Raw genomic sequence first — 25,247 nt, forward strand, 5'->3', positions numbered from 1 at the left:
CCCCAAAATTGCAGAATTTCCCAGGAAATGGAACATCCAGCTCTAGTATTTAGACATTTAATGAGAAACAGTCCCTGCCCTCAGGAGCTGTGTGGCTGTACAGTGACCTGCTCAATAGGGGATCTAGGCATCCTGTCATAAAATAAACAATTACAGTGACTAGTGGCAGTACCACATATGAGGATGCTGGAGTGGGTTGCTTGGTGTGCTGCTCATTTGATATGTCAGCATCCAGGTTACTTTTTCTTCTCTCTTTTATGTCCATCTGTGATTAGGTGGGCAACAAAAATGATCAGGGGTATGGAACAGCTTCTGTATGAGCAGAGATTAATAAGACTGGGACTTTTTAGCTTGGACAAGAGACGCCTAAGGGGGGATATGACTGAGGTCTATAAAATCATGACTGGTGTGGAGTTAGTAAATAAGGAAGTGTTATTTACTCCTTCTCATAACACAAGAACTAGGGGTCACCAAATGAAATTAACAGGCAGCAGGTTTAAAACAAACAAAAGGAAGTATTTCTTTACACAGCGCACAGTCAACCTGCGGAACTCACAGTCAGGGGATGTTACAAAGGCCAAGACTATAACAGAGTTCAAAAAAGAACCAGATAAGTTCATGGAGGATAGATCCATCAATGGCTATTAGGCAGCATGGGCAGGGATGGTGTCCCTAGCTTCTGTTTGCCAGAAGCTGGGAATGGATCACGATGATTACCTGTTCTGTTCATTCCCTCTGGGGCACCTGGACCTTTGGTCTGACCCAGTTCGGCTGTTCTTATATCAATTTAAAATTGTTCCCCTTTAAATTTTAAAATTTAAATCATTTTTTTTAAATGTAAATTGTTCCAACCTAATGCCGGATTTGTACCCCCTTGCCTGCAGAAGAGACCGTGTCAGGGTGGAGAGGGTTATCTAGCCCCAAAAGAAAACATTCTTTTGAATTTATTTTAATGCAGTCAAAGAAGACCTACGAGCAGAAGTGCAAGGATGCAGACGAGGCTGAGCTGGCCTTCGAGAGGATAAGCGCTTCAGGCAACCAAAAGCAAACAGAAAAGGTATCTTAGACCACTGTGCTATTTAAGCAATGGTAGCAGACAGCTCTGTAGTTTTCATAGACAATCCGCTTTGCATCAGAGTTTGCACATTTCAGAAGCTGCTCTCTGTTCTAATAAACATTGTAAAATTCACTAGGAAATTTTCCTCCACAGATAGGCTGTGCCTTTTGAGCAATCAATAGAATTGGAACAAGTTCATAGTTGCCTGTGTTTTTAAAAAGCATGGGAGGCTGAGAGATTTAGTGAGACAATTGGTTTGGCCTATCATTAGAATGCAAATTCAGTTTCTTCCTGAATCAAATTATTCATAAAAATGAAAGAAAGTCTGAAACATATTAATCTGCTGTTTCTACCTTCGGATCCCATGGTAACCAAAGTAGGTACAGTACCTTACATTAAATGCCTTTTCTTTATCAAACTTTCTCCTGGTAGACAGTTTAGTTTTGTCGGAATGTACAAACTTAAAAATAAATCATTGCAAAGCAAGGCATTTCAGTCCCTCATTGCATCATCTTACATGTTTAGCTGACAACCTACTAACCTTTCATGAGAACATTTTACAATGAAGCAGATGGAGGGAAAAAAAAACCTCTTTTTCTTCATAAATTCAGTGCAGCGTCAGAGATCCAAACTCTTTTTTTTTTTGTTGCAGGGGAGAGGGAAGGAGCAATCTAAAAATGGCATTGGAAATATGCATTTTATACCCACGGTGTTCCAAAAATCTTCCACAAGTTACAAATTAGATTTTATTTATAGTGGGTGAAATCCTGGCCCCATTCAAGTCAATGACAAAACTCCCATTGACTTGAATGGGGTCAGGATTTCACCCAGAACAGTCCTAGGGTGACTACTTTTACTTACACACACACACATACGGAAAAAGAACAGGAGTACTTGTGGCACCTTAGAGACTAACAAATTTATTTGAGCATAAGCTTTCGTGGGCTACAGCCCACTTCATCAGAGGCATGCAGTGGAAAATACAGTAGGAAGATATATATATGTCTACACACGCGCGCAGTCTCATTGCAGTCTGTTTTTGAAGTTTTTTTGTTGTAATACCGCGATAATATCTACCAATGGGATATATGCCATCATGTGCCAGCAATGCCCCTCTGCCATGTACATTGGCCAAACCGGACAGTCTCTACATAAAAAAATTAATGGACACAAATCAGACGTCAAGAATTATAACACTCAAAAACCAGTCGGAGAACACTTCAATCTCTCTGGTCACTCGCTTACAGACCTAAAGTCGCAATATTACAACTAAAAAACTTCAAAAACAGGCTCCAACGAGAGACTGCTGAATTGGAATTAATTTGCAAAATGGACACCATTAAATTAGCCTTAAATAAAAACTGGGAGTGGATGGGTCATTACACAAAGTAAAACTATTTCCCCATGTTTATTTCCCCCCCACCACTGTTCCTCACAATGTCTTGTCAACTGCTGCAAATGGACCATTTTCATTACCACTACAAAGAGTTCTTTTTCTCTCCTGCTGGTAATAGCTCACCTTAACTGATGACTCTCCTTATAGTGTGTATGGTAACACCCACTGTTTCATGCTCTCTGTGTGTATTATATATTTTTTTCCTACTGTATTTTCCACTGCATGCATCCGATGAAGTGGGCTGTAGCCCACGAAAGCTTATGTTCAAATAAATTTGTTAGTCTCTAAGGTGCCACAAGTACTCCTGTTCTTTTTGCAGATACAGGCTAACACGGCTGCTACTCTGAAACACACATACGGGTGGAACACATCAGCTGTTTAACTCTGCACAACAACAGCAAACAGTTTAGGACAGTTGGGGGTGGGGGAAGTTCTCGGCCTGTGTTATACAGGAAGTCAGACTAGATGATCACAGCGGGCCCTTCTGGCCTTGCAATCATGAAAGTGTTATTGGAAACAGCCAGGAAACATTAGCATTCACAACAGAGTGTAAAAGTTTGACAGTGTTCCTTTAAAAAGTCTGGTTACTTATCTCTGAATGGTACCCGAGGAGATGAGGAATTTCAATTGCCATTTATTTCTATTTATAAACTTCCGTTACACAGCAGTATTTTGAACGTTCTATAGAAGTTCTCTATCAGTGGGAACAAACATGGGGCCAGATTCTGCAAACACTAGGTTTTTTTTTTTAAAAACAAAATAAGAAAGTAGAGTCTTTGCAAGTGCAGTACCTAGGACCAGGGCCTCCCCTTGGTCAAACTGTCATAGCTCTATCGACGTCAATGGCGCAATGACTATTTACAGCAGCTGCAGATGTGGCCCCTACTTTGAATAATGCAAAGTCAATGAGATGATTTGTAGCAATAAACTAGGTAGCAATTCTTTGCAGGGACAGGCACTTAATATTTTGCCAGGGGGATTTTGTGACCTGAGGAAAAAAAATATGAAAATGGAAAGGGCTTAATTTCAATGTTTTATTTTTATATTTCAGAGTCAGAACAAAGCCAAGCAATGCAAAGACACAGCAAATGAAGCAGGTACCATTCTACATAAAGTCTAACACCCAGTTGATTTAATGGCCTGCTATCGGGGGCGGGGAGGGGAAAACAACCACCACCACCAAAAAAACCCCCAACAACCCACATATAAAAGTGCAGATTCCTAAAGACTCCTAAACTAGTGAAAGTGCAGTTAAAGGCAAGTGTCAGCTACTTTAGATCCCAAGTTTACACTCCATTACAGGAAGATAAATATGATGCTGCATATACTTAGGAGATGCCCTTTATGTATTCTACAGTTTATTTAAAACACTTTAATCATGGGGAAAAAAAAACAGGAGTACTTGTGGCACCTTAAAGACTAACAAATTTATTTTAGCATGAGCTTTCGTGAGCTAAAGCTCACTTCTTCGGATGCATCCGAAGAAGTGAGCTTTAGCTCACGAAAGCTCATGCTAAAATAAATTTGTTAGTCTTTAAGGTGCCACAAGTACTCCTGTTTTTTTTGCGGATACAGACTAACACGGCTGCTACTCTGAAATTTAATCATGGGGTTTCTTTTCCATTTGTTCTTTAGCATCGTTTGGGTCCTCAGCCACCCTAACCCAGGGCAAGGAAGACATAGATGTGCATGCTTACACCTGGGCAAGCTAGTATGGCTATGTTCTCCAGATCCGGCTACAAGCCCAAACTCAGGGAGGGTACATCTACACTGCAGCAGGGAGGTGTAGTTCCCAGTTCAGGAGATGGATGTGTGCTAGCTCAGCCTACAAATAGCAGTGTAGCCGAAGTGGCACGAGTGGCGGCTCAGGCTCGCTGCTGAAGTACATACCCAAGGGGTCGGTGGGATTGTACTTGTGCCTGTTGCACGTAGGCCACAGTGTGATTTTTAGCAGGCTAAATCAAGCAGAGCTTTCACGTGTGTGTTTGTCTCCTCAGGCTGGGAGGTATGACTCCCAGCCACCATGTATCAGAAACACAGGAAACTCAGATATGCTCTGGGACTGTGAAATGGAGCATTCCACTCCTGAGCCCTCAAGAAATTCCATCTGCCAATTGGGTGGGTCCTTCTGTGTCCTCCTTGGGCACCTTGTTCACTTTGGACAATGCAATCCTACGATATCACTCAAGCTTAAGAGCCCATGGCTGCTATGAGCGTACACATTGTCCGGTTGAGATGTTTGTGGAGTACCTGTGGGCAGAGAGATCATTCTCTCCAGTAAAAATACCATGAGCTAACCCAGGCATCTTTCTGCTTAACCAGGCTCTATTGTACTAAGTGAAAACATTATCTAAAAGTTGTATCTATTCTGTAGGATATAGGTTAGGGCTATGTTTTACCAAAGTAAAGTCACACCATACCTAACAGGAGGAGATGTGGGGCCCTGCATTATTTTGTGTCAGTCAGGAAGTTTCCATTTCATCTTTCTATTTACAGAAAGGGTGTACAAGCAGTATATAGAACAGCTGGATAAGGCCAGAATAGAGTGGGAGAAGGAACATATCAGCACCTGTGAGGTAAATATTTTGACCTTTGGAACCATTTGTTTGTGCATTTTTTTATTTTCCTCACTCACGGATCTCAGTCCCAGATGCAGTGTTACCACTAAGGGATCTGTTACATACTGTTGATAGTCTGTGATTAGCTAGAGATGACTGCTGCAAGAGTACATTTGACACTACCATGGATTTAAAGTAGAGCTGTTAGCTTTCTGACTTGCTTATGCTTTTCTTGCTTACCCATTAAATTTAGGCGGCCATATCCTCAGCTGGTTTAAATTGGCATAGTTACAGCAGTACACGGCCCATTTCCACCAGCTGAGGATCTAACCCATAGTGGAATATAAGATCCTGCTAGTTTTAGGGCTGCCTTATTTAAATCAAAGCCAAGTTAAACCTATTTCCCAAGTGACTGGTTAGAAGCACACAATTTAAAAGTGCCTGAACACCAGTTTATGTCCAGGAGCTTCCAACTCTTCTTAGCCCACAGAGAATCCATTTGTAGTCTGCTTCTGTATGCTTGCCAGGTATTTTTACATCATCCCTGCCTCCCTGTAACTTTCACTTTCTGGAATTATCCCATAGCTGGCATGGCAACCCTTCTACGGAAATGGTGTAAAAAAAAATCTGAAGTTTCCCCTAAGATTCTGATTTCCTCCCCTCTCTGCTTTCCACCACTGCTATACATATCCCAGCCTGGGAGTGCTCTTCAGAACCTAGCCAGAGCCTGCCTGCTGCAGTTAGTACAGGTGTATCCAGTGATAAGCTGCCAAAATCTTAACAACGGGTTCCCTATAAAAAGTTCTGATTTAACAACGGGTTCCCTATAAAAAGTTCTGATTTAAGGGATGTGCGACAGCATGTATTTTTTGTACCAATAGGGTTACCATACGTCCATATTTTCCCAGGAGGTGATTAAGAACCGAAAAGCCTGACATGTCCAGGAAAATACAGATGTATTTTAACCCTACCTAAAGTTCTTTTTTAAAAAAGATGGGGCTGAACTAGAAATGAGCTCCGTTTCACATGTGTGGGTGGTGATCAGGGACAGTCTCAATTTTTGGGTCTTTTTCTTATATAGGCTCCTATTACCCCTCACCCCCGTCCCGATTTTTCACACTTGCTGTCTGGTCACTCTAGGGTGTGCACATGTGTGGGTCCCAGCTGCTCCCTGCCCACCCCACCTCATTAAAGCAGGTGTGCAGGGTTACTGCCCTGGGAACTGCAGGGCACCAGTGGATGTGGGGCTGGCTGCAGATAGGGGCGTGGGGCAGGGCTAGCTGGAGGCAGGGAGTGACACGGGCTGGCTGTGGGCAGGTGATGCAGACGGGCGGGCTGCGGGTGGCTGTGGGCAGGGGGTGGCTGCGGGTGGCTGTGGGCAGGGGGTGGCTGCGGGTGGCTGTGGGCAGGGGGCGGCTGTGGGCAGGGGCTGGCTGCGGGCAGGGGGCGGCTGCGGGCAGGGGCTGGCTGCGGGCAGGGGGTGGCTGCGGGTGGCTGTGGGCAGGGGGTGGCTGCGGGCAGAGGGCGGCTGCGGGCAGGGGCGGCTGCGGGGTGGCTGGGGTCAGGGGCTGGCTGGGGCTGGCTGCGGGCAGGGGCTGGCTGCGGGCAGAGGGTGGGGCAGGGGGCGGCTGGGGGCAGGGGGTGGGGCAGGGGCTGGCTGTGGGTGGCTGGGGGTAGGGGGGTGGCTGTGGCAGGGGGTGGCTGGGGGCAGGGAAGGCGGGGGAGGGGCGCAGATACTCACACGGGGGGGGGGGCTGGGAGCAGCAGGACGCAGCCGGGGACTCACGGGGCAGCAGCAGGAGCCCCAGGGCCAGAGGTCCAAAGAGCAGGAGCAGCAACAGGGCCAGGAGGCAGCTCACATGGCTCCCACAGCGCAGCGCCCCCCGGCGGCCGGGAGGAGGAATTACAGGCTTCCCAGGCAGAGCCCATCAAAGCTTCCCTCGCAGGGAAGCTAGTTAACAAGCGGTTCTAAAACCGCTTCTAAATTTAACAACGGGTTCGTGCGAACACCGGCTCCAGCTCACCCCTGTGTGTATCACTCTTCAGCGAATGGAGTTATTGAGTCCTTTCTAGATGTGCTTGTGGCGAAATCCAGGACTACTAAATTTTTAAGGGGGTTCTAAGCTAGCAACTTATGAAAGATGTCCAAATACTGTTTTTATATACATGTGCATATGTAGTTGGCATGTTAAGTTCACCATCTACAACAGAATAATAGTGTCTGTTTTAATGAACTGACGCACTTGTGAGCAATAGAATAGTTGTTATGCATTGCAAATGGCTTCTTGTGTTCAGAAGTCCCTGTAGTGCTTAACTTTAGCCATATGCTTAAGTACTTTGCCGAGTTGCTGCCCCAAATGAAATACTTTCTCTCATCTCTTTCAATCTCTTCTTAAAAAGCTACTTCGCCCAGAAATGCTTCCTATCCTTTTCTTTTCACCCGCTGGTTTCTCCACACCCTCCCTCGCTTGTGCCATGCCTTATTTCTTACATGATGAGATCTTTAGGGGACAGGGAATGTATCTTACTCAATATTTTGTAAAACGGTCTATGTACTTAGTTTTGTGCTGGTATGGATGCGAATAGTAACAAAAGAAGAAGGGAGCAGATGGCTAGAAGAGTTTGAGCTTTCCACACCTTATGGAAAACAAATAAGCACATTCTATTTAGAAGAACAGTTCAGCTTAGAGATCAATTTTATTTCTGACTTTGCTGTAAAAATAGTTTTAAAATAGTTTCTCCTCTTGAGCTCCCCCCTCCCCTGACCCCAGCTCTGCTAAAGTATAACAACTTCAAGCAGAGGAAGAAAGGAGCAAGTGAACTCTGAAGAAACAAAAACTCTGTTCTGCTACACAAATAGTCTTAGACATAATAATGCATGAATCCAACAGTTTCTACATACGGTATTTTCCCAAAGCTTTTCATTAGGGGATTACCTGTATTATAAATCCAAAAAGCTTGTCCTCTCATCTTGTTACAACAGGATTCCGGGTTCTAAATCCTTGGGATCATTTGCTATTCAAATCACAGTGCCATCCCCTTCTCCTCTTTCCCCCTTTATTTTGTGTCAGGGAAATAGGTTGTTAAAGGTTGGGTTAAACTTTCTTGAAGCTTTGAGCGTAACCCACTACCTTTCATTAAGATAGCAGGAACAGTTAAGCTCCTTTGTGAAATAAAAGCAGTCTCCAAATCAAAATATAGGCTCATGACATCATCCAAACCAAAGGCACACCTAGGGCTGTGATGGGTGGTCCCCCCCCCCCAGTTCCAGGCAGCACCCTGAGGTACCACTGAGCTCGCCTGGGTTCCCTTTATGCTATATTGCTGTGCATACCTGGCAAGCCCTCCCTCAGGCTTTAGAATGCACTTTACCAGCACACATACAGCTGCAGTTTCCCCCAGATGCTGAGATCAGCTCTGCTTGGGAAGGCTCAGCTGAGGAACTGCCCAGTACTCAAGTACACACACCCCCTCTAGAGGGTAAACCCAAAATTATACCATCTTGTGTGGCACAGAATTCTGTGCAGTGCTAGCTCATGAAATTCACCCCCTCCCTCAATGTGGAAAGGAGCAGACACAGCTGTCTGCCCCAAGTTATGATTTCCACACACTGGTTTTAGACCCCCCCAAAAAAAAAAAAGCCACCAAGTTTGTTATCTACAAAAAGATTTTAAGTGATAATGGAAAGCAAACAGATCCAAGTAGATTACCTAGCAAATAAAACACACAAACTAAGCTTAATATACCAAAGAAATTGTACGTGTAGCAAATTCTCACCCTAAATGTTGTTTTAGGCAGACTGTAGGGCAAGCTCCACTTGCTTGCAGCTTAAAACTCCAGTTATTCCTTTCACAGGCTCTAGTCTCTAGCCTGGGTTCAGCCCTTCTCCTCCAACTCAGTCTTCGGTTCTCAGGTGTTTCCAGCAGCCTTCTTCTTGGGTGGAGAGTCAGTGAAGAATGAACCACCATGATGTCACTCCCTGCCTTAACTAGTTTTAGCATATGGTGGGAACCCTTTGTCTCCCAGTTTGGATTTCCACCCCCGCCAGTGGAAAAAACACTGGCAGTATGATGGAGTCCAGTACCAGGTGACTTGGTCACATGTCTCTGTAGGGCCACTGCAGCCATGACTCAGAGGCTGTTTTCAGTATCCCCAGTAAGGTTCTCTGGTGGGAGACCTTCATCTTCTAAGACCTATTGTTCTCCTCAATGGCCCTTCCCAGCTAGCCATCTAGACTGACTGCATTCTGTCTAGTGGGCATTCCCCAAGTAGAAACATTTGTAATAGATGCATAGACAATATTCCTAACTTCAGTTACAAAAAAAGATACATGCATACAAATAGGATAATCATATTCAGTACATCACTACCTTTTCAATGATCTCATGATCCATCTTGCACAACATACATCATAATTATGCCATACTCATAATAATATTACAATGAAGAATATGGGGTGTAATGCCACAAAGGCCACTCAGGAATTTGAGCTATATGGGTGGGGTGGTTTGCTGGGTATTGTTTTGGGTAAGGGGTACATGAGAGAGACGCATGCAAGACAACCATAGAGGCTTAGGGCTAGTATACACTAATGCTGCAAGTCAATTTAAGTTATGTAAGTGAAGTCAACATAACTTAGAACGACTTCCAGGGGTGTCTACATGGCGCTATGTTAGCGGGAGATGCTCTCCCGTCGTCATAGCTTCCGCCTCTTTGGGAGGTGGAGTACAGATGTCAACTGGAGAGTGCTCTCCCATTGACTTAGCATGTCTTTACCAGACCTACTAAATTGACACCACTGCATCAATCACAGTGGTGCTGATTTAGCCTGTAATGTAGACATGGCTATAGTCTGCACTACAGAGTGTTGCTGGTATAGCTATGCAGCTGAAACCCACGGAGTACACTCAGCTAGGACAACAAAGAGTGCTTCTGTCTGCTTAGCTAGTATCATTCGGGGAGGTGGTGTATATATCTCATCAGAACTTCTTCTGATGATTTATGCTGTACCTCCACTAGGGAGGTCTGCTGGCAAAGCTATGCCAGCAAAACCATACCAGCAAAGCCTGTGTAGTATTGGTCAGCCCAGAGAAGGAGCTGAAAGCCAAACACAGCCCAATCACGCACAGTACGTGTGGTCCTGGAACAGACTAAAGAGGGGTCTTTTGGGGCTGGCTAAAAGAGGTTTGGAGCAAGGATATTATCTCCTGTTTTGTTCCTCTTGTGTTCGGGTAAAACAGGACTTTGTACATTATTTGTAAATAAACATGACTGCATCAAAAAGGTATCTAATGCCACCATCAATTTCTTATTCCAAAATTGCAACCTATAAGACCCTGAACATTTGGCTAGCCGCTCAGGTCAAAAGGGGTAACAATACCTTAACTCAGTGAAAGGTGAGATAATATTTTGTATTGGACTAACTTCTGTGGGGGAAGGGACAACCTTCTGAGCTTACACCGAACTCATCTTCAGGTCTGGGAAAGATACTCAGAGTGAATTTAGAGAAGTCAGGTAAAAACCCCTCATCTGCTGTTTGCAATTTGAATGACTAAATGTAAAAGTGGATTTCTTTTTAAAATTCTTCAGTTGATAGTGCATCCTGACTGTAGCGTGTTTCAGAAAGGTTTTCAGGTGTACAAACATTGCACAGTAGGATCCTGATCCATGACTTGGGCTTCTAGGTGCTACCACATAATAAATAATAATAATTACCATGATGCTTGACATCTCTTCTTTTGGATTTAGGCCTTTCAGCTCCAGGAATGTGATCGTATCACCATCCTCCGGAACTCCCTTTGGGTTCACTGTAACCAGCTGTCCATGCAGTGTGTGAAGGATGATGAGGTACAGGCTTTCCCACCCCCCAAGAAATCTCAGTCCTTGTGCATGGAGAAAAATGTATCCTCTAAAGCCACCATACTGTCTCGCCCCTCTCCACACTAAAATGCCTCCAGCAACGGCGATGTCCATCTGACCACACTTGGCCAGGGCAAGAAACCACAAGTCAGGTTTGCCCTCCCCACTGAATTAAAAATGAATATTTAGGCCAGCACAGACTCAGATTCTATAGCAAACTTGGTGCCACCAAGCTTCTGTCCCCTTTCCCCCCCGCTATGAGGTAGAATCTCACACCTCCAATTCAGCTTTTAATAAGGATTTTTTATTGTTATTCCTTATATACACAGGGAAAAATTGACTACTTCCAATTTAATAGTGAAAATCTTTACGTGGTGTGTGAACCATCAAACTACTGTCTCCCCTTTTCCCCTGCTCCCATGAGTTCTTTGGATGAGAATTTCGGGCATGTCCCCTGAAATTTTTTTGCATTATACAATTTTCTTAAGACTTAGTGTATGTGTGGGAAAATAATTCTTTTCTGCCCCCCCTTCTCCACCTATCTGGGTGTAATCCCACACAGGTCTGCACAGATGCAGAGCTCTACTGACTTCAGTGGGGAAGACCTGGTTCTTTGAACAGGGTCGGGGCCTGGGTCTCCTAGCATGGGGCCCAAGAAAATGTTCAGAGATGCATTTGGAAATAACAAATTGCTGAAACTGATTAATAGATTTAAAGGCCAGAAGGGACTGTGTGATCATCTAGTCTGACCCCTTTCTAACACAGGCCCAGTTACCCCTGTATTTAGCCAGCACAAGTTACTGAGCTTAAGCCTTCCTTCTCAAAAGGCAACCAGCCTTGATTTGAAGACTTCAAGATGGAGATTCCACTACTTCCTTTGTTCTAACCATCCTCACTGTTAAAACATTTATCTTCTTTCGAGTTTTAGTTTGTCTGGCTTTAATTTCCAAACACGGGTTCTTGTGATGCCTCTTTCCAGTGGATTAAAAGAATCTTTTTAGTACCAGGGTTTAAACCTGGTCTCCCTTCTTCCTCACATTCTAAGATGTTGTCCACAGCATAAGTCGAGAAATGTGTTTTTATATACACACACACACACACACACAATTAATGTGGACAGTGTCCCTTTAAGATGGAGAGAAATACTAGCAGAGGATTCTGTGTTAAGAGCTCATCACTAAAAGCTGAAACTTAAAATCCTTCTTTTCGGTTTTGCAGATGTATGAAGAGGTTCGAGTGAGCTTGGAGAACTGTAATGTAGAATCAGACATGGATTACTTCATTAAGAATAAAATGACAGGAACAGATCCACCAGGTAATAATCCTTAGAGTTTTTTTGGCCTTGTTACCAATTAGAAGTTGAGTCCCCATGACAGAAATGCTGCCTCACTAATTGTGGCCTTAGAAAGTCACTTGAGTTTCTGTTCCTCATTCTCTTCCCTCCGTAAAATGGGAATAATATGTAACGACCTCACAAGGAAAGTAGACAGCTTAAATAGATGGTGTTTATAGAAGGCTTTGAAGAGGCACATTCCAGCTGAGGAAATCTAGCAGAGAGCCAGAATATAGAGAGAGTCCTACAGCTCAAGGTGGGGGCTGCCCACCAGCATCCACTGAAGTCAAAAGGAGTCTTGCCATTGATTTCAGTGAGCGTTGGATCAGGACTTTGGTGATGACGTGGAGTGGAACTGACAGCAGTTGTAAAATGGAACAATCCTACTTAAAAAAATAAAGAGGAAAGCAGCATTTTTCTTCTGCATAGTAAAGTTTCAAAACTGTATGAAGTCAATATTCAGTTATAAGCTTTTGAAAGAGCAACCATAGCTTTTTGTTCAGAGTGACAAACATTTCAGAGTTACAAACAACCTCAATTCTGAAGGTGTTCGTAACTCTGAGGTTCTACTGTAGCTTATTCCTCTTCCCATATGGAAACAAGCTATAGTGGTATATTTACACTGCTATAACTGTGTCCACACGATTATTATTGATATTTATTTTATCATCATAGCACCTAGACATTCTAGTTGTGCACCAGGATTCCATTGTGCTAGGCACTATACAGACTCAGCACAAAGTGTTGTACCACTTTATCGATACTGGTGTAGGTTAAACTGTTACAACTTTTGTGTTTAAACAAGCCCAGAGTAAAATTAAGCTTCCCCTCTCAGGTTTGACTGGTGTTAGTATCTCTGATGACTAAGCTTTCCAGTTTTCCAGCTGTCAGAAATCTTCCATGAAAAACAGTGTAGATTGGGGTGGGCAAACTTTTTGGCCCGAGGGCCACATCTGGGTATGGAAATTGCATGGTGGGCCATGAATGATCATGAAATTGGGGTTGGGGTGCAGGAGCGGGTGAGGGGGAGGACTCTGGCTGGAGATGTGGGCTCTAGGATGGGGCTGGGGACGAGAGATTTGGGTGTAGGAGGGTGTTCCAGGCTGGGACCTAGGAGTTCAGAGGGTGGGAGGGGGTCAGGGGTGCAGGCTCTGAGCAGCACTTATCTGAAGCAGCTCCTGGAAGCAGCGACATGTCCCCTCTCCGGCTCCTATGCAGAAGCACGGCCAGGCTGTTCTGCACGCTGCCCCGTCCACAGGCACCGGCCCTGCAGCTCCCATTAGCCACAGTTCCAAGCCAATAGGAGCTGTGGGGGTGGCACTTGGGGCAGAGGCAGCCCACACAACCCCCTGGCTGCCCCTAAGCATAGGAGCCGGAAGAGGAACATGCTGCTACTTCTAGGAGACTCGCCGCGAGTGCTCGCAGAGCAGCCTCTGACCCCGCTCCCCTGCTGGAGCAGGGGAGCAGGGCAAGCCACAGACCCGGCTCCCCAGCAGGAGCTCAAGGGCTGGATTAAACCGGCTGGAGGGCCGGATGTGGCCCACGGGCCGTAGTTTGTGTACCCCTGGTGTAGATGAAACCTATATTTCTAAAATAAAAAATAAATAAATAAAAAAAAGCATTCAGACCTCCTTTAAACATTATAGAGAAGAAAAGAGACACAGAGGCACTTTTTCTTTACCTTTACATATCAGCAGTTTCTCAGTATGAATTCTCCTCTTCACCCTCAGTTGTGGCTCATTACGTCTCAGAATAGCTTGTGGCAAGTTTCTGGCCTGCAAGCTGTAGTATTTTAAAGTACAAGACACAGAGGCAACCACATGCATTCTGTTATATAAAAGAACCACAGACAAGGACTTCGCTGTTAAAAAGAAACCTTCTCTCTTAAAACTAACTCTGATGTGAGTTGTGGGTGTGAAGTCATGTGACTAGCCCCATGGTGGACAGTGAGAAGTGAGGGGGAAATGAAGAGGTATTTTGGGTCAATAGCAAATTCTCTCTCTTTTTGGGGACGAGAGAGGTAGGCTGATATTTATGTACACATGGAGACCAGGAAATACCTACTTTACAGCATCTGACAACAGGGCCAAAAATTTCCCCAGATGTGGCTGGAATTCCTGAATCTCTGCCTATACATTTAAAAAAATCCAGAAGAGCTGACTGGGACATCATCCTCAGTTAGTAGCTTGAGGTCTTCAAACTGCAATTTGGGGACTTCGGTAACTCAGACATAGGCTAGGGGTTTGTTATAGAAGTGGATGGGTGGGATTCTGTGGCCTGCATTGTGCAGGAGGTCAGACTAGATGATCATAATGGTCCCTTCTGACCTTAAAGTCTATGAGTAGCTGAGAGCTGCAGAGTGATTAGCTTTTGCTCCTTAAACAAAGATGGAATGACAAAGATGGCAGAAGTCCTATTATTGAGGCAGCAGCCTTCTTCATTAGGATTTGACCATAGCTATTGAAATGGTGCTGAATGTAGCGTGGATGTGTCTATACTTGCAGCAGAACTGTATTAAGCATCAGCTCAGTAGTACCCATTACTGACATGTGTCATCAGTAGTTTTCCTAGTGTAGATGAGCTCACAGGTCTGCATGGGCTGCATCTATGTATTAAAGAGGAGCGTGGTTACACTGCCGAATTCCATTGGCTACTCCTGCTCTAGAAGATTAACCACCGTGCTATGGAAACAAATCAGTTGCATTGCTGGCAGAGGAGAAAAAATGGATATCTGCCTGTTTACACACTTGTTTTTAAACAATTATCCCATTGTAGTTCCAATAGGATATGAGAATTATTATGCCAGAGAATCTCCTAGATGTAGCAACAGCCCAGTCCAGTCTTGTGGGATGATGAAAAGGTGAGTATATTGGTTCCTTGTAGAAATGCTTTTCTGTGTAGAAAGCAATATATGGTTACATACATGCAAGTGACAAATCCGAATCTTGAAAGTAATTGCTTCCATAAACATGGTGAAAGGCAGATGTGATATGCATGCATATCATATACATATACCAATTAATTTAGCAGAATTTAAAGTGAAGCAAGATTAGCTATTCACATTGTTGCTGGCGGGAAGGGAGAGAGGGGAAGAAAGAACTTTAAAAGAAACTGATCAGCCAGCAAGTAATTGGGGCACACTTAATTTTGCTTTGTGATAGGACAGAGTTGTCTTTTCCAGCAATACCTTCTGCGCTAAACCATAGTGCACTACCATGCCACAGATTAGCAAATAGCTTTAAGCCTGGTCTGCGCTGAAAAGTTTCAGTGGTACAGCCTTGTTGGTTAAGGATGAGATTTATACAGGAACATTTATACTGATGAAAGCCCTAATGTGGACCCAATTATATCAGCAGAAGATGGTTTATACTAGTACAGTTTATGCTGGTTGGGGAAACATCCAGGGAGAAAAATATAAATAGTTTGCTATAATTTTAAAACTGACAGTTTTTAGACAAGTGTATTATAGTCTACAACATTCCAAAAGCCAGCATTTTTTTCTATGTTCAACTGCATTATCATGAGGAGAAAAGAAAAGGATGCCACCCCTTGCAATTGACCAGTCAACAGATCCATCATGTCACGATGGGATGGTTTTAGCTTTGCTTCATGTGTCTTGAATTGTCCATAAGATAAAACTATCACAAAATAATAAATGTATAATATAAAAATATATTTTATTATTTTGTGTACAGTTTAGTGATTGGAAAACTTCAAAAGATTTGCTAGTTTACCAGGGTTTGTTTAAAATGAAAATAAGTGTGTCTGTTGCTCTAGTGCAAAACAAAATTAAAAAAAAAGTTTCCAAAGAGGAAACATTTGGCCAGAAGTGTTGGTGATAAATGGGAGGAATGAGGAAGATTACATGGCAGTGGACTAGCGCTCTGGAAGTTTGAGGAATATACAACATATTCTGTACATTCTATCACTGGCTTCTTTTGGTTCCACAGATTCTCCGGATTGTTACATGGAAATAGCAGAAACTCCAGTGAAACCATCATTCCCACAGCCCCTCCTATAGGTATGTTTTACCATGTAAATCAAAACCTGTATCTGGTCCTATGAATCAATCATTTACATGCTTGTTGCATGGAGAATAAACTATGTGATAAGACATTAATGGGTTATCTATCCTATGAGCTAGCATGAGACTATAATCTAGACATCAGTACAGCACAAACATGTAGCAAGCAGCTTCCCCCACCATGGAGACTAATATCAGCTGTACTATTCTTAAATCATCCTCTTTATGTGTGAAGTTTAAATTCTGACTGAGACCTCAAGGTCTAGGAACACAATTTTTTCCTCAACTTAAGTAGAGTATGGGGAATCCTTCTCAAGCCTTCCTGTGGCCCAGCTTGGTGTCCCTGCGAACACAGGCATCCGTACTGCTTCAAATGTTATGTTGCCTTACCAATCCCATGTCCAGGGCCGTCCTTAGGATTTATGGGGCCCTATGCAGTATTATTAAACTGGTGCCCCTATGCCCGACGGCAGCTCAGACTTGCATGTGTATTTTAGATAAGGGTGGTCTTTTGAAGGATTTATTTCAAAAACTATGTCTGAAGATCCAAGCATTTAAGGCTTTAAAAAAAAAAAAAGATGAATACTTAGATTCTTGCATAGACTTTTAGATGCACAATTTAAGAGATGTAATTTTATGCTCTTCAGCAACACACTAATGAAATATTTTTAAAGCAAATTTTAAACTAAGGTCCTGTAGACTAACATGTTCTGAGTAACTATTACAGTAATGCACAACTGTGGGCTTGGCTACACTTACAAATTTGCAGCGCTGCAGCAGGGTGTGAAAACACACCCTCTCCAGCGCTGCAAATTGCGGCGCTGCAAAGCGCCAGTGTAGTCAAAGCCCCAGCGCTGGGAGCGCGGCTCCCAGCGCTGGGAGCGCGGCTCCCAGCGCTGTCCGTTATTCCCCACAGGGAGGTGGAGTACGGACAGCGCTGGGAGAGCTTTCTCCCAGCGCTGGTGCTTTGACTACACTTAGCGCTTCAAAGCCGTGGCAGCGCTTTGAAGTGTAAGTGTAGCCAAAGCCTGTTTGTCAGTAAATTCAGAAACTGACAGTATATATCTGGGGGTTGGCAAATGCCTGTTAAATGACTTCATTACCACTTGAATGGCTCTTTAACAGTTTCAGTGTTCAGAGTAGCAGCTGATTTAGTCTGTATCCGCAAAAAGAACAGAACAGGAGTACTTGTGGCACCTTAGAGACTAACGAATTTATTTGAGCATAAGCTCAAATATAACATAAGTTTCAGTGTTGTGCTAATAGGTCTGGCAGGCTGAAAAGTGAAAATGCCTTCAAGTACTAGATCCCCTCTGGAGGAAGACTCACCAGGCTGCTGCAGATAGCTGTGGTGGGAGCCTGCAGGAAGGGTCAGAACAGGGATAGGAAGAGGTAGAAGGGTGGACACTAAGACCCAGGGGTGCCCCAAATTTTCAGATGCCCTACACAGCCACATATATAGTATGCCTAAAGATGGCCCTGCACATGTCACTTGTGTCACTCAGATGGCAAAGCATAATATTTTGACAGCACAGGAAATAATGGTTTGTGACATTTTTATCGGCTCGATTTAAAACCAGCTAAGGTGATTTAAACTGTGATTGTCCCCTAATGAAAAAAAAAAATGCTGCTGGAACCAGTTTCCTTCACTACGTCTGCCTGTCCACTCAGCCACCCAGAAATGAAATACAGTCTCTCCTAAATCCCTTGAGTCCCCGAACAGTGAGAATTTTCAGTGTCATTCATGCAGGCTAGATCAGCAAGGGCCGGGTTTTTAAAGGTACGTAGATGTTGCTCTGCTCAGAGTTGCAATGTCTCACTGATTTAGGCGCCTCAGTCTCATTTTTGAGAATGAAATAGGCATTTAGGAGTCTAAGTCCCACTGACTTTCAATGAGACTTAGGCTCCTTTCATGGATGGCACTTCGGCTCAGACTATTTCTATAGAATTCAATAGCGTCCCTGTAAATACAACTTGAATGAGAGTTGAACACATTCAGTGCCGCCCAGGATTGGGTCCCACATGTCTATACAGTAGCATATGAACAGCATCTGTCACATTTAATGCCTCCCCGATCTGCTCACAGCTGTTTGTGCATCTAGACAGTGGCAGTTGTGCATAGCTTTACCTGGAGTCCATAGCCGTTTCTCTAGGCACACACATTCTAGTGCACAGAGAGAAGAGTAGACACCTTTGTATTTGTGAACTCTTGCAAATGATTCCTTGCATTTATAAGCAGCTGAACTCTTTCACTGTTTTTCTAGATGAGAAAGTGGATGGAGTCTACGCCGCTATTAATGTGGGTGAACAAGCAGCAACCACACCATCACAGGACTACAGAGTGCTCTACGACTATACAGCCCAGGTAGTCAAAGGATTAAAGAATGAGTGTTGTAATGAACTAGGCTTAAAATAGTACCTTTGACTCAAAGAGCCCATTAATTCTCAACACCCCTAGGGGTTATGCATTATTCTCATTTTATAGATAGGGAAACGGATGAACAGAGAGTTACTTAGCCAAGGTCACCTAGCAAGTCTTTGGCAGCCAGGAGTTGTGACTTCCAGGTCCCTGCTCTGGCCACTAGACCATACTGCTCCCAAGATAAGTGTATTTCAATTTGCTGTACAATTTGTGTTTCATCAATAACGGTGCCAAACCATCCCAACCCTTGTCTCTTTAGGGATAAGAGAGACTCATTCAACACAGAAGCTTTGTACATTTTGACTGATGGTAACTAAACCACCTGGCTTTACAGGAAGATGTATAAAAATAGTCCCAATAAAAATGTAAGAGAAATTAGTTAAGGTCCTGATCCAGCATCAGGATTTGCTAGTGCAACCCCCTACTCCCATGAATCAATGGGGCTCTACAGAGGTACACACTAGTGGATCTTGATGTAGGATTGGAATCCAGAACATTTGGATAGAAATTTAGGGCAGGAAATGATGAATACTGTATCTGGTTACAAATGCAGAGGGAGTTTAGGGTAGAAGAATGCATGTACACCAACTGGAATCTTGGCAGTATAGCAAAACTAGTCTCCCTCTTACTGTTTTTGCTCAAGAGGACAATAGGATCTTTATTGACAAAATGGTCAGGATCCTGTTTTACAGCTCATTGGAAAACAGCACCCCACATAGCACAGCGCCCTCAGACACCATACTGAGACACTGAATCTAGAGTAGGTCAGCAGGGAATGGCACCTCCACTTCGTACAGCACCTGGGTTTTCTTTGTGATCTCCCATCCAAGTAATGACTCATTCTGACTACTTCACTTGTGAAATATTTTAGATTACAGCCCAAGGGAATATGGTTGCAGCTCATGTTATAAAATCCTCCTTGGCTTTTATTCAGCCTGGAAACAGGAGTGAGAGTCTGTCAAATATTATCTAAAAGCTGTTCTCCATTTGACCCCATCCTCATCTGGAGAATCCTACCCCAAGACCAGATTGATGTGTTGTCTGTGTTCCATAGCAGGGGCAGACTTCCAAACACAATCTCCACTGCACAAAAGGATTTTAGAACAAGTCATACTGATTTCCTGTTCATAACTATTGCCAGATACAGACTCCCAGCCTGTCTTCTGCCTTTGCCTCAGTTTAGTTATGGTTTTGTGGGGGATTTGCAATATAAATATTTGTATCCATTTTCCACTTAAAATAACCCCCAAGGCACTTTTTAAATGGAGCTGAACCACCACCACAAGATCTGGCTTTGTCATGCTACCTCAGTTACTGCATGGTGGAAATACTATGAGCTTGTATTGTTCCAGCTCCACTAAACAGATGCAGGAGGAGGAAAAATAAATTTAATGAAAGCGCTACTGATACAACACATACACAGAGACATTCTGACAGCGTCAGACAGCACAGCCCTCCCTCACATTTTTCCCCATGGAAATACACCGTGCCCTGTTGATTGCTCCTTCCAAGTGCCAATCCCAGCACAGGCCCCTTGGGCAAATGGCAAGGAGCTTGGGTTGACATGCTCACTGAATCTGAAGACACTGCTGATGAGCAACCTGCATCCTCAACTAGGGTACTGTAATGTTCCTGACTTCAGACCTAATTCCGTTAGACATCATGAATAAAGTCACAACAGAGACAAGCTGATTTGCTAAAGCAAGAGTTTACTAACACCACACACCTTTTCAGCCATAGATTTTAGACTGCTTTTCAAAGGAGGTAAAGTGGGGATGCTATTTATAAATTAGAATGCCAAAGCAGCCCAAGAGCCTTTAGCCTTATGATTGCCCTTAATGCTCCTACACAGGAAACATAGAAGTATAGGAGTCATCTTACTGGCCTGGTCCATCTAGTCTACTATCCTGTCTCTGACAATGGCCTGATCTTGCACCATACGTTGCAACAAGCCCCACAGAAAGCAGATGTGGGATAATCTGCCCACCCCCCCCGATCTCATCCTAATCCCCAATAGTAAGAGATTGGTTTGTACCCTGGTGTTTTACCTCCCTTCCAATATTCTTTTCCTTAGCATGAACTAAGGATACTTTCGCTATCCATACAAATAGCCAATCTCTCTTTGAATTTTGCTCATTCTTGGCTTCAACAACATCCTCTGGCAAAGAGAGTTCCACAGTCAAATTATATGTTGTTTGGAAAAAGATTTCCTTTTATTAGTTTTGAATTGGCCACCTTTTGGCTCCATAGAAAGTGCCCTTGTTCTTGTGTTATGAGACCCACATTGAAAACATGTCACTTAGGAGACTCTTCGTAAGAGGTCAACATGAGTCAGCTTCTAACTCCGGGTAGTCAATAGGCAGCCCGTGGGCCAAATCCAGACCACCAGCTGCTTTGGAACAGACTCATCATCATCATCATCTGGAGTCTGGACCTTGACTATTCCTTGACCAAGACATTTGGACCTTGAGGGGGAAAAATAAAAATTGACTACCCCTGTTCTAACTGAAGCCAAACAAAAGTTGGGTTATGCCAGTGCAGCAGAAGAGAATTTCCTATGTAGTTCAGGGTGTTCAAGTATTTTTTCTACTCCCTTTCACTGTTTGGAGAAATACTTGCTTCAGAGCCTGTTCAGGGTCATTGTAATGTACACCTCAGCATTCATGGCATTTTGCCGTGAGGGGAATTGTTGAATTCCTTTCATGAAGATGGACTATTCCTAACCTGAGGGTAGACTTCCACACACGTGAACATTCTATTCCAATTGGATTGATCTGATCTGTTGAATGCAAAAATTTCGGTGCTTGTGCAATCACTGTTTTGATTTCATTGCTCTTTGGACAGTGAACTGATGCCCCATCCCACAGAAAACAGCACAGCATCACCTAATGGGAATCACTGCAAGTCAGTCTGGCTATTTCCGGGGCGGGGGGGGGGAGGGGAGGAGAATAGCATGTTTCACGAATAAATCATTAAACTACTGTTGACCACAATTGCTCAGCAACAGGGATCCGTTCTACCATGCAGGTAACCAGAGATCAGTTGTCCTGATGAGACATCTCTCCCAGACTGAGATTATTGGAGGCATCATTTTAATCTCCCTTGAGCATGTAGCCTTGTATTGCTCTAATGAAGGAGCATGACTGGCTGGTTCAGGAGGGAGTTGCATTTAGGGCAGGTCTACACTTCAAAAGCTGCCCCCATGCAGCTGTAACACTGTAGTGCTTTAGTGAAGATGCTGCTGTGCTGATGGGAGAGCTTCTCCCGGCAGTAGTGCTTAATTTGTGCCAGGGCTGAGCCCAGCACCTCTAGGCTTGGCCGTTCATAGCCCCAGCACCTCTAGGTTCATCGCCCTGGCACCTTTCTGCATCAGTTATGAATGTAAAAAATTGCTTGAACCCTGGCACCTCTTTCATTACAAATTAAGCACTGCCCATCAGCATAGTTAATCCACCTCTGCAAGAGGCATTAGCTACGTCAGTCAGAGAAGCTCTCACGTCAACATAGTGCTTGCTACACCGAGGGTTAGGTCGGTATAACTATATTGCTCAGGGGTGTGGATTTTTCACACCCCTGAGTGGCATAATTATACCCTTGTAAGTTTATAGTGTAGACCTGGCTTTAATCTCTTCTGGCAGAGAATGTTCCTATGATACAAGATCTAATCTGCACAGGGAGTGAATGCAGGATGGGTTCATTTCTGTTCCACTCCGGAGATCTTCAGGAGATGGGAAGAAAGTTGATAGCCCCAATATGACAAGCTCAGTAAAAATGGAGCCATGCACTGAGTGAGTCTGATATTTCAGATTCATTATCACAGTGTGATGCGCAAGGATATGCTTTAGGACCATGGGAGCTAGGAAAATCCTCCACACATCATGCAGAAGAGTCCGAGTACTGAGGCTAACCAGATTTCCACTCCCTCTTTTGGGTCTCTCCTTTCAGAACACCGATGAACTGGACATCAGTGCAGGAGACATCATAACAATCATTGCAGAAGGCGAGGATGGCTGGTGGACAGCAGAAAGGAATGGTCAACAAGGATTTGTACCAGGGTCTTACCTCGAAAAGCTTTGACGAAAAGATGCATCTGCTTTAAGACCTTAAAAATACCTTATTCTCTAAAATGGCACACATGGTCAGCCAGTGTTCACCAAGAGGAGCCCATATCATTGTCTTCTAAGATTATCACTTGGGGCTAACAAATTGTCCATGCCTTTTTCTTCAGGCCTCCCTCCCCACACTGGAGTCTTCCCAGAGACACTACAGGTGTTCCCCTCTTACAAAGGCTTTTATCCCTTTGACTGTTCCATCAACATTGCATTGAACACATTCCCTCAGCACCTCAAAGTTACGACAAGTATGGAAAAAACAAAACAAATTTCTCTGCACAAAAAAAAAATTGCTTACAAAAATGGAAAATAAGAAATGTCCCTCAGTAAGTCTGTATCACCTCCTGACAGGCTTGGAGACACTCTTGTGCTAACAGTCATATTCTCTACCAATTAATTATCTCTTTCTTTATCTGCATAAGTAGCATAGGCATCTTTGACAGAGGTGTGGAATACGGGGATGGTGTTGTGGGTATGCTGTGCTCAGGATGAAGACATAACAGGGTCTAAGCTATACGACACGAGACAGAAGTTCATGCAGTCCCTCTCCCCACCCCCAAATGCACGAATGGGAGAAATGGGTAAGGATTCCCCACCTATTTTATCATCAGAGCAACTAGGACAAATCATAAAGACGAAACGCTGCTTTAAAGAACATTAAAAGGATTGTGACGTGCACTGAGCTAATGAAGAAAACGTAAGCCCTTCCACCCCACCACCAACTCCTCCTGTTATAAAACCCCAAGTCCTCTATTGCTCCATCCTTGTGTGGAATCCAAAGGCAAAGAGATCAGGATAGACCCTGATCCTGATCCTTGTTGGAAGTTGCCTTTTTTTAAATGGCTTGTGTCATAACCTTAATATGATTTGTTATGTTTAAAAATAAGCTAAGTAAAGGCTTTCACTAGAGCTGTATTACCCAGACTGACCTGTTTGTGGCAGCTCCCTGATGAGCTCAATCTCTTGGTAACCCTTACATATAATTGGCCTATATGTTACCTGATTTAATCTCCACCCTCCCATCTCCCAGCCTACATGATCTTCTCCTGACCCCTTTCAGATGCCCCTCCCCTATGATTTCCCAATTATCCCAATAGCCCTCCTGCAGCCTCTGCATCTCTGAGATCATTGTCATGGGTCTGTCCTGGTTCCTTTTCCCTGCCTCAAATTGCACTCACACTTTATGAAAGTTCTCATAAGCAAAGCTGGCTATTTTGTACACCATAGAATAGGAATGCGGTGGAGAAGGTGACTAGTATTTAGAAATACTTCCAAAATCCACAGTATTTACCTAATAGAGACCATAAGATTCTCCTTCAGTATTTAGTGATGCAATACAAACCTTCAAGGATTTGCTTGGGGGGGGGGGGGGGAACTGCTTCCTAGGGACAGAATGAATTAACTGCCAAAATTTCAGATTTTAAAATCTAATCAAAAAGTCAATTTAAAGCACAAATAATCACCGCTAACAGGTAAATCTTTTAAGTGAGGAGGCATTGTGGGTGTGGAGTGAGGATTTTAAAGCCAGAGAGAAATCTATAAGGACTGTTCCAGCATTTTAGTCAACAGGATTGTAGCATGTTAATGAACTAGAGTCAGTCCATAGAAACCCATAGCAGATTTTATTCAGTTCTGTGCTGAAAAACCAAGTAGTGCAGCCCTTTTGGGGATCCTCTCTTGCACACACATCCCCCCTCACTTGTCACCCCTTGCACTTCCCCTTCCGAAGGCGGCTTCCCTACAATTTGGCCCCCCTGCTCCTAGACCTGGTACACCGTATGTCTAGAAGTGCCTTGAATAGGCGCTTACAGTTTCATTTTAACATAGAAACCAAAGAGATGCAGTGATGGGCTGTTTCCCAGGGCTGGCTGTGCAAAGGCAGAGCATGAGTGACTATGACAACTTCTCTGTGGGGCAGGGATTCTCTTTGTTCTGCTTGTCCCTGATCAGGGCTTCTAAGCGCTACCACAGTATAAATGGTAACAATAAAGTGCTCCTTACAACTTGCCGATGCCAGGGACAGCCTTGTGTGGCCAGATCTGAATTTTATAACTCAAGAATCATGGAGAGCAATAGGCCACAACTAGGACCTGTACTGTATGCCAGTTGTCACCTGCAATGTGGCTAGTCAAACAATTGTGTGGTAACCATCTTGAAATGAAACCTAAAGTATGAGTGATTTTAGATACTTGTCTCCTTTAATAGCAAGTCTTTCAGCCACAATTGATGCAGGCAGACATTTTGTAGATGATTTCAATAAAAAAAAAGTTTCCCTCAAGATCTTGTCTGATCCATAAATAAGTAACACAGGTATTCAGTTAAGACCACATTCTTCTTAGGGCTCAGAGGGTTTCACCAAGCATTGGAGCACGCCTCCTGGTTACCACATTGTCTGCAGAATCTCTTGCTGTGGGTAAGGTATTACCTGCATCTCTGATCATGAGGTCACCACCAGTTTTGTGAGGACTGCTATTCTCAGGCTCTTC

General features: G+C 43.8%; 1 protein-coding gene across 2 annotated transcripts in view; it reads left to right on the forward strand.

Annotated features, from left to right (window-relative positions):
- PSTPIP1 (proline-serine-threonine phosphatase interacting protein 1) overlaps nucleotides 1–25,037 on the forward strand; it is a 97,970-nt gene extending 72,933 nt beyond the window's left edge. For both annotated transcript variants that reach the window (XM_044981185.1, XM_044981186.1), the window contains exons 7-15: nucleotides 959–1,057; nucleotides 3,505–3,550; nucleotides 4,950–5,029; nucleotides 10,760–10,858; nucleotides 12,089–12,185; nucleotides 14,979–15,063; nucleotides 16,154–16,224; nucleotides 18,492–18,592; nucleotides 22,595–25,037. In XM_044981185.1, coding sequence (XP_044837120.1) covers nucleotides 959–1,057; nucleotides 3,505–3,550; nucleotides 4,950–5,029; nucleotides 10,760–10,858; nucleotides 12,089–12,185; nucleotides 14,979–15,063; nucleotides 16,154–16,224; nucleotides 18,492–18,592; nucleotides 22,595–22,726 — 810 coding nt within the window. In that variant the 3' untranslated portion in view covers nucleotides 22,727–25,037. The remainder of the gene's footprint in view (nucleotides 1–958; nucleotides 1,058–3,504; nucleotides 3,551–4,949; nucleotides 5,030–10,759; nucleotides 10,859–12,088; nucleotides 12,186–14,978; nucleotides 15,064–16,153; nucleotides 16,225–18,491; nucleotides 18,593–22,594) is intronic.
- Nucleotides 25,038–25,247: the final 210 nt, after the last annotated feature.

The sequence above is a fragment of the Mauremys mutica genome, chromosome 11 (genome assembly GCF_020497125.1).
Source record: "Mauremys mutica isolate MM-2020 ecotype Southern chromosome 11, ASM2049712v1, whole genome shotgun sequence".
Classification (NCBI taxonomy): Eukaryota; Metazoa; Chordata; order Testudines; family Geoemydidae; genus Mauremys; species Mauremys mutica.